Raw genomic sequence first — 16,810 nt, forward strand, 5'->3', positions numbered from 1 at the left:
CACAAAGGTACACATCAATCCCACTACGCTGTCTGAACTGCCTGTCTCGCTGTCGTTTCCGCAGCAGACTTCTTCCCGTTATACCGCTCGGCACGTCGCTGACGCTTGGCCTGTTCTTCGGGGTCCACCGCCTCGGCTGAAGTACGCTTCGTCCCCCGCGGAGAGGTCGGCGGCGCGTTGGCACCCAGCTTGGTCTCGCCGTTCTCTTGCTTGGGGGCGGGCTTGGGAGGCATCTGCCCTGGCAGGAGCTGCTCGAACCGCTTCTTCCGCATTTCCAGCTTCCTCTTGTCCTCTTCAGAGAGCCCCTCGACGATAGGGTTGCCTTTCGCTGGAGGCTTCGACTCCGCGTTCGCAACAGCAGAAGCTGCGCGCTTCTGCGCATTAGGAGAGGTGGTCTTGTTGCCTTGACCACGACGTCCCTTGCGCTCTGGAGTGGGGGCAGTCGGATTGACCAGCGGTACGTTGAAGCGCCGGCAGCGGGCTTTGCGAGCCTTGAGGTCAGGCGGGTCGTCCTCTTTTTCCTGAACGGCGGGATCGTTGCGCCAGTCATATGGGACAGCAGGAGCGGCTTCGGTGGACGGGGAAGTGCTGTCGGCGGCGGGCGCTTCAGGCGCGTTGCCAGCTTTCGCGGCGGAGGCGGTAGAGTTTGTGGCGGCAATGGCAGATGTGGGGGCCGCAGTAGAGGCTGCTGGAGCTGGCTCAGGGGGCGACGGCACCGCTGCTGACACCGGCGCCGCGGCAGGTTCAACGTCGTCCGTATAATCTACCAGCTCGTCCCTACAAAAGCACACGTTAGCAAAGGACGAACACGCGTTTATCAAGTATCACGCACTCTTCCTGCATGGCTGGAGCTTCTCCCGCCGCTGGGGCTTCATACTTTGCGCGATACGCGGCAAGAGCAGCCTGGGACGCGGATACGCGCGCGATGAGGTCTTGCTTGTTCGCCTTGCTGGGGGCGGGCTCCCCAGCTTTGGTGAGCAGGTCGCGTAGGTCGGTAACTTTGAGGGACTTGAGTTTCGCGTCCATGGTGGTGGGCTTGATAGAGGTGGGGAACAAGAGTGGCCGAAGACAAAGACCAGGTTGGAAACAATGAAAACAACACGCGCTCTCAGTCACAGTCACGTGCATGAATCACTCGGTCACTGAGTCCAAATGGTTGACATTGACAGTGGTTGCCTGCTACCTCAGTGGCTTATGATAAAGACCCACGGAAAGCTCAACAATGGCACGAACTTGGTAGTGTCTACCACGCGCGCTTCATGGCAAAATGCGAAGTTCAGCTTCGCAATCACTCATAATGTGAGGTACAAGGAATTAGCCCGTTCGAAGGTTTTGTTTGAGTTACCTTCGCGGTCCCTTACATGCTTGATATGATATCGCATTCCGAGTGCAATCGCCCACACATGTAAGGTGGCACGCAAGTTCATGCAGTTGGACAGGGGAGGAGGGGATGAATTAGATCGTGTCTACTGCGTACGGAATGCGCGAAGGGTGTCTGCCGTGATGGGAGTATGTGGATCGTAGGTGGTCAGAGAGCCGTCTTCCCATGACCGAAGGATATTGGATCCAAGGACGCCCATGTGTTCGCGGGGAAAGACATAGAGGCGCTCAAGGCGGCGGTCGCGAAGCCTGTTCTTTGGCAACATGCCCGAGACAGCGTGGCGTATGACATGGTCCGGATTCTTCGCCATCATGCGCTCGTACGGCGTCTCCTTGAGCGCACCGGGGTACATGGAATGGCTTCGGTAGACGAGCTGAGCCTTGTCAGCGAAGGCGCAAGGGATTGGCTGACGAGACGCACCTGCTTTGCCTTGTTGCCAGTAACAACCACATTCCTAGCATTGGTGACGATAACATAGTCGCCGCAGTCGACGCCCGGGTCGTATATGGGCTTGTGCTTGCCCATGAGCACCAGCGCAATGCGCTCTGCGAGCTTTCCGAGCACGCGCTCGGACGCGTCTACGTGGTGCCACACCCGCGCATATGCCAGCGCCGTCTGGGCGTCGTCAGCGACAGCCTACGGATGCGCGGGGTACTCACGTTCCCAATCGCCTGTGACATTCTCTGCCAACCTATTCTCTCCCCCGATCACTCCGTCCACCTTCATGTCTCCCGCACGTGCATTGTCACGGTCACATGCGTTATCGTTCTCGTCTCTCCCGTCATGAGCCGCTATGTCCACTGATACCGAGTCCGCTGTGTCACGCGTTTTTTCCATCCCCGAGCTACGTTTCTTGATTTGCCGCTCAGGCGCGGGATGGCACACTCTACCCAAACTAGCCCTTGTCTCACGCGACTGGGCCGCGGTCGCTACATCCGTTCTATGGGAGACCATGTCCGGTTTTGTTCCCTTCCTTATGCAGATGCCAGAAGATGCTTGGGAAATTCCTGACCGTGATTGGGTACGATCCACCCCCCTCTTCAACACTTCTCGCTCACGAAAACTCAGATCAGGGAGAACTTCGGCCCCAGGCTACTGGTAGAGTATACCAGGTCTTTCGTATGTATATCCGTCTATGGGCTTCCTGTTCTCACATCTCTCAGAGATTTACTCGCCCGCTTACTGCTTCTGACTGGGAGCCTGTCTACAAGTGCTCTCATCGAGTCAAGAACTTACTGCTCTGCTACACCCCGCCCAAGATAGCCAAGGCGCTTCGCACTTGCCCTCCGCCGCGGACCCTTTTTCCGAACCTTCGCCAATGCAATCTACTTGATGGAGAAGTCTCTCCCGAGCTCGTCGATCATCTACTACCCCCTAGTCTCGCATTTCTCGAAACCCATGGACCGGCCGGGCTATATCCCGTCTTTCCCCTGACCCTTCGGTTCCCTCATCTCGCCTCGCTCCATGTATCCTGCCCGGACAACAAGATGGGGCCACAAGGCGTCCTCTACACTGTAGATGCTTTGCATGTCGCGCAGCAGCTCGAGACTTTGAGCATTTGCGCTGGCGATGGGCCTGCTGTCTTGGCCGCCGCGAGCGCTAGTCCGGCCATCACTACCCTGCGCGCAGTGGGCATTACAGACAAGAGCATCCCGCCCTGCCTCTCATCGGACTCATTCTCGTCGTTGAAGGCTATTCATATGTCTGGCCCCCACAGTATACAATTTGCTGTTCAGCTGCTGGAGTCCTGCCCTATCCGACCTCTCCAGAGTGTTGCAATCCAGTCATCGCCATGGGAGGCTCTTCAGCTTCCGCACCTGCTGCAGGTCATTGCTCAGCGCTGCGAGGCGCGAACGCTGCGCGATCTCAGCGTCGACGTCGAGCGGGACCTCCAAATTCTCGGCCAAAGTTATCCTGCGAGGGAATACGACGATACTCTTCGCCTAGAGCATCTCGAACCCCTCTCGTCCTTCCGCCTGCAAGGAGTCCGCATCGGAACTACGCGTGGCCCCAGTTTAACGGACGCAGATTATGCGACTGTTGCCTCTTGGTGGCCCAGCCTGAACGCACTTCGCCTCTCTTGTTCTTGCCACTATCGCACCGACGGCGATGTGCCTGCTGCCACACTCAACGCCCTCACAGCCATCGTAAGCGGCTGCCCCGACCTCGAATACCTCGACATTCCCATCGACGCGCGCGTCGTGCCGAATGTGCCCTCCGTACAGCATGGCAGCCTATGGCGCCTGGGTGTCAATGACGCCCCCATTACGGATCCCGAAGCTGTCGCTGCCTTCCTCAGCTCCCTTCTGCCCGAGCTCTACTGTCTGGAGTACGACGACGGTTACAGGGAGCCCGATAGTGATTTCGAGGATGATGTTCCGCCGCCAGATCCAAACGCTCCGGATGCGAAGCGACGGCAACTATGGGCTATGGTGCGGGAGACTATGGGGGTTGAAGAGGACCCATTATGAGCTACTTGTGTATGTATACAGCCTAGGAACTTTCAAACTAGATGAATTCTCTATGTTGACTTGATGTCGACCGTTGACGCCATGATTCGCGCCCACGTGATGCGCCGCAGACGGCGATGACGGCGGGATGGAGCTTGCCGCGCACTTAAAAGGCGCGCGACGTTCTCGAACATATCCAAAGCTCTTTCTCCCACCATGCGCGTCAGACCCCTCACCTCACGCGCAAAATTGGCCGCAGCTCGTGTCTTCGCTGTACCCGAGCTGCGCTTCTCCATCTGCCGTTCCACCGAAGACGCCCGCGATCTATACAGTCTCGCACTCGTCTCGCGTGACTGGGAAGCAGTCGCTAGCCAAGTGCTCTGGGAAGGTCCTATAAGTCTACTTCCTCTTCTAGTCCGTTTTCCAAGAGATGCTTGGGAATTCGATGACTCTATCAAGGTCAGGCGTCTTGCATTGCGCACTTCTAGCTTTCCAACCTAACATACCACGCAGCATACGAAGCGGCACTCCCCGTACAACTGGCATGCCATGCAAGCTTTCGTACGCTCGCTCTCTTCGCCGGGATTCGCCTGACTCACGCTTCTCTCAGAGGTTCACGCGGCCGCTCACTGCCGCGGATTGGGAGCCCGTACTTGCTCGTGCGCGTACGGTCAAGGAGGTCACTCTCGCACCCTTCAAGGGGCCTGTCATGAAAGCGCTGTACGCATGCCCACCTCCTCGCACCCTCTTCCCCAACCTGCGCCATGTCAAAATCGCGGACATCGACCCTCCCTTACCTCCCACCTTCCTCGATGCTATACTGCCGAGCGATCTCGCAGAGTATGAGACGTTCGACTTCGGCGAGGTCACTCTCCCTAGCAGCACGCGCTGGCCATATCTTCGCGCGCTCCTTCTGCAGAACTTCATGGATAGCATGGCACCCCCAGCGGTGGCGCGCACAATCGCTATAGTCGAGTCTGCGCCGGATCTCGAACGCGTTCAGCTCTCCGTAGGACCTCACCCTAACTTGGTGGTTGCGCTGGCTTCCCTTAGCAACCTACGCTGCGTACATCTGGACAAACTCACCTCGGAGAGCGTGCCATCGCCTATGCCCGCAGGCGCCCTCCCCTCGCTTACGAGTTTGTGGATAGGTGGTCCAGGGTGCATAGCCTTCATGCTCTCCGTCCTGGATGCATCCACATTACTGCGCAGTGTAGAGGATATCGCTCTGTGGTCTTCACCTACCGAAGCTCTTGAACTACCGCCCCTCATTCGTGCGATAGCGACGCACTGCAATCCGACTGTCCTGCGGTGTCTCCGACTCAGCGTGTCAGGCCGTAGCTCCTTGGAGGACGAAGAAGAGCCATTGCCTGATGATACGCTTCACTGCAGTGACCTTGCCCCGTTATCCGTCTTCACCAATCTCCGCAATGTCGAGATCGAGACGTCGCAGGGACCCGTCCTCAGTGACAGCGATTGGACAACCATCGCAGGATGGTGGCCCAGGATCCAGTCGTTGGAGCTCTACCGCCCCGGCCGCTACCGCCACGACGACGACGTGCCGCCTTGTACGCTACGTGCGCTCTCCGACATCGCGCGGCTCTGCCCCGAGCTCGATCGCCTCGTCGCCGCCTTCGACGCCCGGACCGTTCCCGATGACGTGGACGTCCAACAAACCAAGCTCAGCTGGTTCGACGTTGTCGACTCGCCCATCGCAAGCCCGCCGGCGGTCGCGCGCATCATCGGCGCACTCTTCCCCGAGCTGCAGTACCTGACGTACGACGATGGGTACGTCCCTCCGGATATGGACTCCGATAGTGAGGAAGATGTTCCTATGCCAGACCCGGAGGCGGATGATACGCCCGAGGCGCGGCGCCGGGCTGCATGGGCTATTGTACGGGAGATGCTGGAAGTCAAGTCAGAGCCTCACACTTCGGACTACGAGGCATAAAGACCCAAACATACTTGGAAAAACAATGTGCTTTATCTGTGCTTCGATGTTCAATGTGAATACCATCACACCCTCAAGTACATAGCAGCTGAGGCGCAACCTAAGCTTCCAAGCACTCGATGCGTGCTCGCTCGGCTACCCATACACATTTATTCTAATAAATAGCGCGATAAATAAGCGTTACGATCCGTCAAAGTCGATCAACTGAGGAGGCTCAGAGCGACCGATGCTGCCAGCGACCCTTGTTGTGCACCGCACGCTTCCGCGCAGCGACGATGGCACCATTCCGGCAGACCATCCCGCCTGGGACCGCACCCATCGACTGCCAGTAACCTGAACCGCACATCGACCAGCTCTTCTCGCTGTCACAGCGGACCTCGCCCTCCGTGCACGCGCCAGTTGAAGGCGCGGTCGTTGCCGGTGGCGGCGGAGCCTGCGTCGTAGCCGGCGGGGGAGCTTGGGTGGTAGCAGGAGGCGGCGAGCCGCCACCACCGCCAGACGAGGAGCCGCAGTTGCCGACGGGTGCGCCCAGCTTGCCCTCGACGCGCTCAACCTGGTTGCCGGGGTTGGGGTACAGGACATCGACGCCCTCCGGGATGGTGCAGGAGTTGATGTTGCTGAGCTGCGCAACGAACAAGTCCGGGTACGCGGAGAGGCCGCCGCCGCCGTTCTGGATGGTGACGACCGCGCTGGGAATGCGTTAGCACGATAGGGAACTAGAAAAGGGGAAGAGTCAACTCACCAGTTCATGTAGAACTCGCGGTTACCCGTGTTGTTGTTCCATGTCCAAGCGAAGAGGACGTCACCGCTCTTGACGTCCTTCGGGATCGTAACGCTCATGCTGACGCCGCCCGCGCTCGCAGGGCAGTTGCCCATGAAGGACTTGATGACCTTCCACGACGAGCCGCCGTCCTCGGAGATGGATAACTGACACGAGCCACCGTTATGGATCGCGCTTCCTTCGAGGCTGAGAACGGGCGATCATTAGCTCAAGAACACCGAGGACAGCAGGAAAGCACGCACGTTACTGTCTGAGTAGAGCCAGCCGCCCAGCTGGCGACAGACTCCTTGCCCGTCGAGTCGGAGAGGTATCCCTTGCACGGGAAATTGGCGCCCGTCTTCTCGAGGGGGCTGGTCATCGAGTAGTCGATGTTCCAGCCCGCGTGCGGGTTGTGCTTCGAGCGAAGCGGCGGTGGGGACGACATCTCGATGTGCGCGGAGACGGACAGCGCCGACGCGAGCGCAGCGAAGAGGAAGTACACGACCTTCATGACGAAAAACTGAAAAGAATGGACAGCGAAAAGAGTGTAGTAGCGACTGGTCGAGACCAGCGGAAGGTGGATGGGTGAAGGGCGGTGGTGAGGGCAGGAAAAGATACAGCTTTTATACTAGTCCGGTACTCACTCACACCCGTCAAGGGACGCCAGGGCATAAGCAAAGGCTGGGCGGCATGGCACGATGCCGGCGTAAAGAGGAAATTGCGCGTTTGACCGTTGCGCCAACCGTGCGGGCATGCCGAGGAAAGGGATATCGCTTCAGTTGAAGAAGAAACTCATGGGTACGCAAGGGGTAAGTCATGCGGGCGAAAGGTACAAACGATTCCTGATATCGAGGTCGAGGACGCGGAGAAGACAGAGCAGACGTTCGGGGGTGCGGCCGTTATCTGCAGGCTGATTCTATGTTCCTTGACTTGTCAGGCAGTCGTCGAGATGTCGACGAGTAGAAGGCTTCGCGAGTTCGATATTGAATGGACATGCTACATCACCGACAGGCTTTCAAGCTTTCTGAGACCGATGCACGGGTCTAAAGCGCACATTTGGCCCACATTGCTAACCACCAGGCTGGCGACTAAAAAGTGGTGGAGTTCAGTTCCCAAACTCAGTCACGAAGGAGGAAGCGATGGAGGCTCAGGAAATCCCTATAGTCCGTTAGGCTGATGAAAGGTGCAAGAAGGTTCGGAACAAGTTCAAGTTCAGCTCGCTAGAAAGCATCCCACGCGATCACGTGCGTCGCGCAACGCGCTTTGTCGGACTTCGCCGAAATGAAGACCGTGTTCAAGCAATCGACCTCATGAAAGTCAGTCCTTTTGTAAGTAGGTATTCTACGGTGCGCAAATTACTGGGCATATATTTCGAAATTCAGGGGCATTTTTCACTGCTAGCCGCAACGTCTACACTAACCAGCGTCCCTGTGAATCGTTTGCCCACCACGCGCGACCCTCGGACTCGTATTTAACCCCAAACTCTGCCAATGACCTGATGCATGCCAGAAGTCCTAACGTCCCCTTCGGGGTGACATACGAAAAATTTGGAACGATACAGAGAAGATTAGCATGGCCCCTGCACAAGGATGACACGCTTTTCCGGAGTGGTAGACCTACGGGTCTCAATATTTATTATTGCGAGTGGCTCCGAATCTGATGCTCGCTTGCTTTTTGCTCGGTCACTGACAACAAAGAATTGCTCCGAGTTCCACTCACTCGGCTGTGCATAACGACGGCGACCTGCGAACAACAAAGCCGGCGCGCAAAGGGCCAACTTACTTGTTGGCGGAGCATGTCTACAGGATCGGCAACATACCTACATCAAAGGATGGCAAGCTACGGGGCTTCAGACTACAGCGCAGCGACCAAGCGGAAGACACGACGTAAATAGCCGATAACGCCACTCTTGTTTTCGAATAAAGACAAAGACCATGCAAGCAACATACGCTCAACAAAGGTCATGACACCGATGAATGGTGCTGGCCACAAACATGGAGGATCATACACACACAGCCCAGCATATATATCTCGCTGCTGCAATTAGCGTGATACGCAGCAACAGACCACCCATACTCACTGTCCGCCACCATAATCCGCCACCAACGATGTTCGGCATGCAACGCTCGCTGTCAACGCCCAGCCCACAGGTGGCCAGCTACAGTCATTCTCATCTCACCTCTCCGTCGATGGAGAGCCTGCAGCCGCGCCTCGACAGCCGGCGGCCGGAAGCCTTCTTCGCCCGCCACGACAAGCGGCGGCGCGGAAGGGCAGATTTCGGCGTATTGTCAGATGACGAGGCCGACTTCATCGACTTTTTCATGGGGACTCAGGATCTGGAGCTTGGACGCACGCAGATTGCTAGGCGGGTGCAGGGCAAGAAAGCGCAACTCATGCGCGTTACGAAGGTCGACGGGCGTCTTCATCTAGAACCTGTCCCTGACACTGTACCGGAGGACTTGACGGAAGAACTAGTCGAAATGTACGCCCAAGAGGACACCAACGAGCAGCCAAACAACAGCACCACGACACCAAGAGAAGGAGAGAGCGACAATGCCGGGGACGGAAGTGGGAGCACGAAAGCTGAAAGCCGGGAGGGTTTTGAGGCGTAGTTCAAACGGTAGGACAAGTCGGACACGGGTAGCTGTGGTCTTCATCCAGTTGTATTGATATCAAGGGGTACGTCTAGTACTCGCCAGCGCGCTTGGGAACGACACCAGCCATATTCACGGAGCCCACCGGGACAGAGTAAGCCGACGCGACGTCCATGATCCTGATAACGAGGTAAGTGCAAGCACAGTTAGTCAAAAGTTGACGCACATTGGTGTGCGGAAACGGTGCACGGACGGCTGGCGCGCGCTGTTAAAGACGAGCTTTGCCTCGGACGCAGCATGGCGCTTGGCAAAGTTAGCCGCGTTCGCCTCCGTGACGTCCTCCTGCGAAGCTGCTGAGCTCTTCAGGACGCGCGTGAGGGTGTTCTGGTCGGTGTTCTCGGGACCAAACCAGAGCCAGGCGCCAAATGCCGCGAGGGAGAGTGCAATGTTGCGGGAAGTAGAGGTGAAGACGGCTGTGGTCTATTAGCGGGGCGAGTCGGGGAACATGCGGGGTACGCACTGGCTTTCGGGTACTCGTTGGTGTCAGCCGCACCGTGGTGGTGATGGTCGTGGTGGTGCGCGTCGGTGGCGAGCGTCCGGCGCGCGACGAGCGGGCGCGGGACAGCGCGGGCGAACCGGGCGACGGACATGGTCGTCGGGGTCGAAAAGGAAGGTGGTTACGTAACGTGGCGTGTGCGATTTGCAAAGGCGGGATCGATGTGATGGTGCATTTTGCTGGGCACAGCGCTCCTCGCCTCCACCGTCCACCGCCTTACATGCCTGCCGACGCCGCCCGCTGTGGCCCATACTTCGACCGTCCCAGATAGCACCCCCCACTGAATGACCGACGCCCACGCCGCCGACACCGCCCAGGCGCCCTTCGAGGGCCCAGAAAAGCTCCTCGAGATCTGGTTTGCAGAGAGTCCTGACCATGTTCCCGATGCTGCCGACCCCAAAGAGGGCGGCCGTACTGGGCTGCGCGTCGTAGACCGCGCTCTATGGGAGGAAATGCTCGACATCGTCAAATGCAAGGTCCTCAGCGTTGTGGAAAGCGCTGAGCTAGATGCTTATCTGCTCAGGTGAGTTCCCCTTCCTTCGCGTCCTACAGCTTTCGCTAATGCTCTCTAGTGAATCATCCCTCTTCATCTCTCCTCACCGCCTCATCCTGAAGACTTGCGGGACGACACTCAATTTGCTGGGACTGCCCCGCATTCTCGCCATCGCCCGCGAGCATGCGAACCTTCCTACCGTCCATCGCTGCTTTTACTCTCGCAAGTCGTTCATGTTCCCTGAGCGTCAGGTCGGGCCCCATCGTGACTGGAAATATGAAGTCGAGTTTCTGGATGCCATCTTCGATAATGGCGCTGCGTACACCGTCGGCAAGATGAATGGCGACCACTGGTTGCTGTACATGACCGGACCAGGTACTCCTCCCACCCCAATCAAGGCTCGTCCCCCTGTCCCCCGTTCTCTGGACCTCAAGGAACGGACGGACACGACGATTGAGATCCTCATGAGCGACCTGTCGCCGGATGCACGCGCGCCATTCCTGACAGCCCCCTCCGACCTCTCACCCTCGGAGCATGCTCAGGCGCTGTCGGACTCGATTGGTATCTCGACCATCTTTCCCGCAGGAGAGACGGTGCTGGACGCGTACTCCTTCACGCCATGCGGATACTCCTCCAACGCGCTCATAGGACCGGACGGATACTTCACCATCCATGTCACTCCGGAGGCGGGCTGGTCGTACGCGAGCTTCGAGTGCAACGTCCCGGTCCCAGCGGCTCACAAGGGCCCTGCGGTGTCGGACGAGCGCCCGGACCTCAAGACGCTGATTCGCCGCGTTACACGGATCTTCCAGCCGGGGAGGCTGAGCGTCACGCTGTTCGTATCAAGCGACGAAGATGGAGAGGATGATGAAGAGCTGAGCGCGGTTGAAGCGGCACAAAAGGCGTTCAAGGCAGCGTTGACGCTGCCTTGCGAGCCAGAGGTGAATGGTGTGGACGGAGAGCGCGCGGCGGAGAATGGGCATGTCGATGGGGCGGGCGGCGCCCAAAAGATGTGCTATCGGCGTACGGACAAGATCAACTACGAGTTCGACGGCTACGAACTGGCGTTCGCGAGCTTCGAGCTGTGCTAACTGCGACATAATACATGACTACGACTATCTCTATCGGATATGTACACCCTGTAGACCTGCCTTCACGACCTGTATTGCTTGCTTGGTTGCTTTCTATTGATCAGTTATCGAGACTCGAACTCTGGAGGCGCAGTTGTGGGTCCACGTCCAGGGCCGGCCGAGGGCGGGCGGCAGGCATCCGCGCGCGTGCCGAACGAAGTCGTCAGTTGTCCGCGGGCCGAGTGCAAGTAAATTGGCGCCGAGCACCGTCGTGCGAGCCACCACCATGTCGCGCCGCCTCCTCGCCCGCATCCCGCTCTTCCGCACCATCGTCCCCCGCCTCGCAGCACCCATCCTGCCCACAGCACGTCCGGGAACAACACCACTCACTCAAACCTCCCGCACGCGCCTGTCCCCCTTCGCCTCACCATCATCGCGCCCGTTCTCCTCCAAACCTCCCGATGAGCATGCACCTCTACCACCCAACGCCTCCCTCTCCGCCCGCTTGAAGCACCTCATCAAGGCCTACGGCTGGTATGCCCTCGGCGTCTACCTTCTCCTCTCTGTCGCCGACTTCTCCGTCGCCTTCGCCGCCGTCAATGTCTTCGGCGCGGAGCGCGTCTCCGCGGTCGCCGGCACCCTGAAGGAAACAGCCCTCTCCATGGTCTCGACCGCGCGCCCGCCAGAGCCTGGCAAGGATGAGCTCGACCCCGTGCAGTCGCGCAAGGGGAACGAGGGCCTGTACGCGATGATCGTGCTCGCGTACACGATCCACAAGACCCTCTTCCTGCCCGTCCGCGTGGGGCTGACGGCGGGTCTGACCCCCAAGCTGGTCAACTGGCTGCGCGCGCGTGGCTGGGCAGGCGGTGCGGGCACCCGGCGAGCTGCGTCGGAGATGCGCGAGCGGGCGACCGAGATGCGGGATAGAATTCGCAGACGATCGGGAGACAGTGACAGGGATTGAGCATAGAAACCTGGATGACCATCAGTTGTGCGTCGCCTCCCTAGTCCTCCAGCTGTCCTGCTCATCGTCTACCGCAGAAAACACCGACGTCGCCGCCGCCGTTACTCATACGCCTCACAGGCATCGTCGACCTTCCCGTCCGCACCGTGTTCACTCTCAAGGATCAGCTCATCAGGGCTATTAAATATACAGCTTGCTATCCAGTATCGTACACGGTGCGCATCGCGACCTCCGCTCATAATACAACTGCGCAGACAAGAAACGGGGTGGGAAGGGGGAACGACACGCTCAGGCCGCAGGCGCCTCGTTGTCTGCTCATTGTTGTCAATGCATATTCATTCGCTTCCGAGATCGTATTACACACCTTGCAAGATCCCCTCCTTTACCAGCTCGTCCGGCTTGGGACGGTGCTGCAGCGCATGCTCGAGCTTGTCCTGACCGACGTCATCAGCATGCCTGTTCGCATACACCTCGACCAAACGCACCTCCAGCTGCGAGCGCTTCAGCTTCTCCATGTTCGCCACCAGCGCGGGCGCAACACCCTTATCATCTATGCACGCATACGCACGTCAGTATAGTTGGCCACGCGTATGCAAGATGGGGTGCACGCGACGCACCCTTGAGGATGTTGCGGTCAACGAGCTCGCTACGGTCGGGCCGTTGGTTGAGCTGCTTCTCGAGGTTATCCTTCATCTGACTGTCGATGGGCTGTGTTTGCGCGGCTGGGGCAGCTGGAAGTATTGTCGCAGTGGTCAAGGAGATGAATGGCGCGTCGTCAAAATAAAGCGCATATAGTACATTTCAAGGTTGCTCACCCATAGCTTGTCGATGTGCGATTGGTATACGGACGGTGTTGGGTCAGTGTTCGGTGGGGTGAGGGTAGCAGAAGATGGTCGTCGTTGTCAAGGGGTGGCAGATAGATCCGATAGGAGCCTCGAGGAGACCGCGCCTCGACAGCAAGCTAAGGGCTTCGGGCAGACCTGTGGTCTGCCTCGAGGGGAGGAAGGAGGAAGGGAAGGGAGGTCGCTACGTCTGCTGTACGTAGATAGGCGTACGCAGAGGCTGAGACCGAGAGGCGCGATATGCGAGGGAAAACCCCGTTTCTGCGAACCGGGGGTTGCGGGTCGGCGAAGCCCGACCGGCACCGAGCGGAAGATCAACCGGCACGTGACGTGTGGGCCGGCAGATTCCGCGCGGCGCTGGGCCTCACCGACAGTACACTGCGGGGCGGCCCCAGCCAGACCGATGGCCGAATGCCGCCATCGGCCAAGGCCGAAGCTGCCCACGAGCGTAGCGAGCAAAGGGAGTAGGAGGGTGGGGCGAGAAAAGTCGAGGGCAGCGAGGGGGCGAACGTCGGTCGGTGGGCGCGTGTTCGAAGAAGCTCGCGCTGTGACGCCCCGTGACAGCAACATACGCATTGGCTGCACGTGGCGTCGCCGACCGGCGTTTGCCCGTCCGCTCCTTAGCTTGCCTATCACCGCGCTAGCTACTCGTGCCTCGTGCTAGCGCGGCTCACAGCAAGCTAAGGGCTTCGGGCAGACCTGTGGTCTGCCTCGAGGGGAGGAAGGAGGAAGGGAAGGGAGGTCGCTACGTCTGCTGTACGTAGATAGGCGTACGCAGAGGCTGAGACCGAGAGGCGCGATATGCGAGGGAAAACCCCGTTTCTGCGAACCGGGGGTTGCGGGTCGGCGAAGCCCGACCGGCACCGAGCGGAAGATCAACCGGCACGTGACGTGTGGGCCGGCAGATTCCGCGCGGCGCTGGGCCTCACCGACAGTACACTGCGGGGCGGCCCCAGCCAGACCGATGGCCGAATGCCGCCATCGGCCAAGGCCGAAGCTGCCCAAGCCAGAGCGCAGCTCTAAGGCGAAGCCGCGCGAGGCCGAGGTGGGCAGAGGCCTTCGGCCCCCAAACCGAGCTGTGCGAAGGCGGACTTACGAGGCTCACGCGTCTTGGGTACACGCGGGTGAGGAAGGGAATGATATGCAATTAACGTTGTGCGTAAGAGGAGAGTATGGAGTCCGCTTGGCTGACTGGGTGACAGCGCGCGAACTCATCCATGCGAGCGCGCGCGCGCGCGCGGTAATAACTCCTTGGGGAATAACAAGGTCCAAACGACGCCAGTAAATAAGGAAGCAGGAGGACGTCCAGCCCCCCAGCTGCATGACGATCTCAATCTCCACTCCTTCGAGTAAGTACTCGAGACTGCCGCCAATGCGTAGGCTGTGGCCTAGGATGAGGGCGAGGCCCGCGTGGGCGGCCGCCGCTAGGGAGGAGGTCAGGAGGGGAGGAAAGGAGGGGTGCTGTAGGGACAAACCGTTGAAGGCGCCGACCACGTCGGTCTTAGTAAGGCGACGGACAGAGCCGTCATTGAGGAAGTATGCGAAGAACGACTCGGAGCGAGGCATGCCGACGGAGAGGCGTAGGTGGTTGTAGTATGCCTTGAGGGGGCATAACGGGTCGTCGTCGGGTAGCGCGGTGAGGATGAGGGAGCCGCCGGCGACGCCCGTAGTCTTCGTCCAGGGGATGTGGAACGTGAGCGCGTCGAGGCCGCGGAAGGTAGTATGCTCGCGTGCGGTACCGCACGGGAGGTGGCGGGTAGGGTCGTAGCTCTTCGCCGACTCGGGGACGAGCTCGCCTAGGCGGCGACAGCCCCAGAACGCGGCAAGAGCCAAAGCAAAGATCGCGGCATCGCGCGGGAGGTCTAGGTTGAGGGAGTCGCGGAGCGCGCGGAGGTGGGCGAGTAAGACGGGTGGGCGGGGAGGCCGCTTGAGGGCGACACCCGCCTTCGTGACCGCGCGCTTGACGAGGCGGACCAGGTGCGAATCGCCGTACCACGGGGCGTGGTTGATGGTGTGCCAGAGCTCGAGGCCGCAGCTCATGTTCTTGACGGTGGAGTCGGTGAGCTTCCCGGGGAATTGCGACATGAAGGATGAGATCAGCGCTTGTGAAGCGGGCATGCGCGCGTCTTCCGGGACACCGGTCGCGTCGCACATGACGTGGAAGTGCAAGAGGCCCGAACCATAGCCCTCCCTCGTGCTGGGCTCGAGACCGGAGAGGGCTTGCCGCACGAGTTCGCTCTGCGACTGGAGTGGTAGGTAAGAATCTAGTTGTACCTGCATGGCGAGTGCGTAGGGCGAAGTCCAGAGGAGTACGCGGTCGCGGGCTGCGCAGTGGGGGCGGTAGGGGCTCGGGAGCAAGCGGCCAGAGAGGAGAGTGCGGCGAGGGTGGATGACGGGAAAAGAGTTCAAGACGTTGAGGCGTACGGCGGTGAGACGGTTAGACGGCGAGTCGTGGCTAGGCGGTTGCTGGGGCAGGTAGCTAGGTGGTGTGGGGGTTGTGGTACGAGTGGGTAGAGGTTGCGGGGTGATAGTCGGGTGTTGGGCGGGGTATATGCGTGCGGAAGTGGGTGTATGCGCAAACGGGCTAAGAGCGGCGGGAATGGGCAGGGGTGGTAAATCTAGGAAAGGCGGGAAAGAAGCGAAGGAGGAAGAGGTCGAAGGAGGAGGGCTGTGGGTGTGTCAGTGTAAACGCGGTGAGAAAGAGAATACGTACGGGTGTGAGTCGGGAGGAGGTTGGGCGATGTTCTTAGAGGGCGACGGTCGCGGAGGAGGAAGTTCGGGGAGAGGGAGGTGGAGGAAGTTGAGGTTGGCGAGGTCGTCCATCTTTAAGGAAGCGGTCAATGTCAGGAGGGAGAGGGAATTTGCGCGAGAGGCGCTTCTCAGGTGATCCGAGGACGCCACGTGAAATAGGGTCGGCCGGGTTCTCTGCCGAAGCCACGTAAACAAAGTCCGCGACGATCATATGACGTGCGAGGAACTCCGTCGACCGGCGCGCGCAGAGGTTGATGGCTTCGTTCTTGCAGCGACCCTTCCGGAGGGCGCCTATGGCGCCGTAGTTGTCGGAGTGGATGAGGAGGCGGCAGTTGGAGATGCCCTGGGCGCCGAGGTAGTAGAATAGCAGTTCGAGGGCGATGGCTTCGAGCCAGCAGATGCCGCGACCGCGCTTCTCCGGTGATTTCCACGTGTCACGGAGTTCGAAGGCGTCCCATTGATCGCCGATCAAGATGCCGACGCCCCAACTCGTCGACGCGTCGACAAAAAGGCCGAGGTCCTGCAAGGCGCGGAGGGGGTGGAGGATGCGGTAGGTGGTGCCCGAGCGAAGGCGCGTGAGCCACCACTCGAAGGTCTTGCGGAGTGATTTAGAGGCGTAGCGTGTGGTGGTGTAGTTGCCGAGGAAGCCGTACATTGCGTGTGAGATAGGGGGGAGGTGCGAAGAGCCGTCCTGGTAGATGAAGGTGGCATAAAGGAGAGTGCCGTGAATCTTCTCGAGGTCCTTGAGGGAGAGCTTCTCGCTAGCGTAGATGCGCGCGAGGAGGCCTTCGAGGCGTGAGATATATTTGAGGCGCTTGTGGTCGAGTAGGCTGCAGCGGCGGATGGCGCCGTAATCCCATTTGATGCCGAGCGACGGGACCACGGCCTCGAACGACTTGCCGCATTTGGGTAGTTGCAACGGTAGGCGAAGGTCGGCCACACGCGAGAGTTCGCCGATGGCGTCGTCGGGGTTGATGTCGTAACGGAAGCCATTCTTC

The 16,810-nt window shown here is 59.5% G+C and overlaps 13 protein-coding genes across 13 annotated transcripts; 6 read left to right on the forward strand and 7 right to left on the reverse strand.

Moving 5' to 3' along the window:
• Positions 1 to 23: 23 nt before the first annotated feature.
• SCHCODRAFT_02506852 (uncharacterized protein) lies at positions 24 to 1,026 on the reverse strand (the record flags this gene model as incomplete). Its single annotated transcript, XM_003029904.2, has 2 exons — positions 24 to 777; positions 833 to 1,026. The coding sequence occupies 2 exons, from the start codon at positions 1,024 to 1,026 to the stop codon at positions 24 to 26; spliced, it is 948 nt and encodes a 315-aa protein (XP_003029950.1).
• Positions 1,027 to 1,406: 380 nt separating this feature from the next.
• On the reverse strand, positions 1,407 to 2,065 carry SCHCODRAFT_02633019 (ribosomal protein L13). The gene is made up of 3 exons (XM_050345746.1): positions 2,041 to 2,065; positions 1,802 to 1,996; positions 1,407 to 1,754 (listed from the first exon to the last, which is right to left on the reverse strand). Exons 1-3 carry the CDS (start codon positions 2,059 to 2,061, stop codon positions 1,467 to 1,469), a joined length of 504 nt encoding a protein of 167 aa, XP_050199413.1. The 5' UTR covers positions 2,062 to 2,065; the 3' UTR covers positions 1,407 to 1,466.
• A 195-nt stretch (positions 2,066 to 2,260) lies between these two features.
• SCHCODRAFT_01214721 (uncharacterized protein) lies at positions 2,261 to 3,870 on the forward strand. The gene is made up of 3 exons (XM_003030319.3): positions 2,261 to 2,402; positions 2,450 to 2,500; positions 2,545 to 3,870. Exons 1-3 carry the CDS (start codon positions 2,334 to 2,336, stop codon positions 3,850 to 3,852), a joined length of 1,428 nt encoding a protein of 475 aa, XP_003030365.2. The 5' UTR covers positions 2,261 to 2,333; the 3' UTR covers positions 3,853 to 3,870.
• Positions 3,871 to 4,046: 176 nt separating this feature from the next.
• Positions 4,047 to 6,164, forward strand: SCHCODRAFT_02548177 (uncharacterized protein; the record flags this gene model as incomplete). The annotated part of the gene is made up of 3 exons (XM_003030318.3): positions 4,047 to 4,290; positions 4,345 to 4,392; positions 4,442 to 6,164. Coding segments are annotated over 3 exons (1,633 nt in total), but the record flags the coding sequence as incomplete, so codon positions are not given.
• On the reverse strand, positions 5,997 to 6,921 carry SCHCODRAFT_02508642 (uncharacterized protein; the record flags this gene model as incomplete). Its single annotated transcript, XM_003029902.1, has 3 exons — positions 5,997 to 6,471; positions 6,525 to 6,749; positions 6,806 to 6,921. The coding sequence occupies 3 exons, from the start codon at positions 6,919 to 6,921 to the stop codon at positions 5,997 to 5,999; spliced, it is 816 nt and encodes a 271-aa protein (XP_003029948.1).
• A 1,119-nt stretch (positions 6,922 to 8,040) lies between these two features.
• Positions 8,041 to 8,202, forward strand: SCHCODRAFT_02669961 (uncharacterized protein; the record flags this gene model as incomplete). The annotated part of the gene is made up of 1 exon (XM_050346613.1): positions 8,041 to 8,202. The coding sequence occupies one exon, from the start codon at positions 8,041 to 8,043 to the stop codon at positions 8,200 to 8,202; it is 162 nt and encodes a 53-aa protein (XP_050199414.1).
• Positions 8,203 to 8,650: 448 nt separating this feature from the next.
• SCHCODRAFT_02703364 (uncharacterized protein) lies at positions 8,651 to 9,154 on the forward strand (the record flags this gene model as incomplete). The annotated part of the gene is made up of 1 exon (XM_003030317.2): positions 8,651 to 9,154. The coding sequence occupies one exon, from the start codon at positions 8,651 to 8,653 to the stop codon at positions 9,152 to 9,154; it is 504 nt and encodes a 167-aa protein (XP_003030363.1).
• A 73-nt stretch (positions 9,155 to 9,227) lies between these two features.
• On the reverse strand, positions 9,228 to 9,786 carry SCHCODRAFT_02601243 (uncharacterized protein; the record flags this gene model as incomplete). Its single annotated transcript, XM_003029901.1, has 3 exons — positions 9,228 to 9,315; positions 9,363 to 9,609; positions 9,657 to 9,786. 3 exons carry the CDS (start codon positions 9,784 to 9,786, stop codon positions 9,228 to 9,230), a joined length of 465 nt encoding a protein of 154 aa, XP_003029947.1.
• An 86-nt stretch (positions 9,787 to 9,872) lies between these two features.
• Positions 9,873 to 11,395, forward strand: SCHCODRAFT_02750544 (S-adenosylmethionine decarboxylase). The gene is made up of 2 exons (XM_003030316.2): positions 9,873 to 10,215; positions 10,265 to 11,395. Exons 1-2 carry the CDS (start codon positions 9,977 to 9,979, stop codon positions 11,274 to 11,276), a joined length of 1,251 nt encoding a protein of 416 aa, XP_003030362.1. The 5' UTR covers positions 9,873 to 9,976; the 3' UTR covers positions 11,277 to 11,395.
• A 127-nt stretch (positions 11,396 to 11,522) lies between these two features.
• SCHCODRAFT_02633037 (uncharacterized protein) lies at positions 11,523 to 12,532 on the forward strand. Its single transcript, XM_003030315.2, has 2 exons — positions 11,523 to 12,246; positions 12,297 to 12,532. Exon 1 carries the CDS (start codon positions 11,542 to 11,544, stop codon positions 12,217 to 12,219), a length of 678 nt encoding a protein of 225 aa, XP_003030361.1. The 5' UTR covers positions 11,523 to 11,541; the 3' UTR covers positions 12,220 to 12,246; positions 12,297 to 12,532.
• On the reverse strand, positions 12,303 to 13,198 carry SCHCODRAFT_02633040 (uncharacterized protein). Its single transcript, XM_003029900.2, has 5 exons — positions 13,035 to 13,198; positions 12,837 to 12,950; positions 12,705 to 12,769; positions 12,584 to 12,653; positions 12,303 to 12,530 (listed from the first exon to the last, which is right to left on the reverse strand). The coding sequence occupies exons 1-5, from the start codon at positions 13,036 to 13,038 to the stop codon at positions 12,508 to 12,510; spliced, it is 276 nt and encodes a 91-aa protein (XP_003029946.1). The 5' UTR covers positions 13,039 to 13,198; the 3' UTR covers positions 12,303 to 12,507.
• On the reverse strand, positions 13,036 to 13,639 carry SCHCODRAFT_02633043 (uncharacterized protein; the record flags this gene model as incomplete). Its single annotated transcript, XM_050345747.1, has 1 exon — positions 13,036 to 13,639. A coding segment is annotated over one exon (518 nt), but the record flags the coding sequence as incomplete, so codon positions are not given.
• A 523-nt stretch (positions 13,640 to 14,162) lies between these two features.
• SCHCODRAFT_02508601 (uncharacterized protein) lies at positions 14,163 to 15,419 on the reverse strand (the record flags this gene model as incomplete). The annotated part of the gene is made up of 2 exons (XM_050343213.1): positions 14,163 to 14,485; positions 14,537 to 15,419. Coding segments are annotated over 2 exons (1,206 nt in total), but the record flags the coding sequence as incomplete, so codon positions are not given.
• Positions 15,420 to 16,810: the final 1,391 nt, after the last annotated feature.

This window comes from Schizophyllum commune (genome assembly GCF_000143185.2).
Source record: "Schizophyllum commune H4-8 unplaced genomic scaffold SCHCOscaffold_8, whole genome shotgun sequence".
Classification (NCBI taxonomy): Eukaryota; Fungi; Basidiomycota; class Agaricomycetes; order Agaricales; family Schizophyllaceae; genus Schizophyllum; species Schizophyllum commune.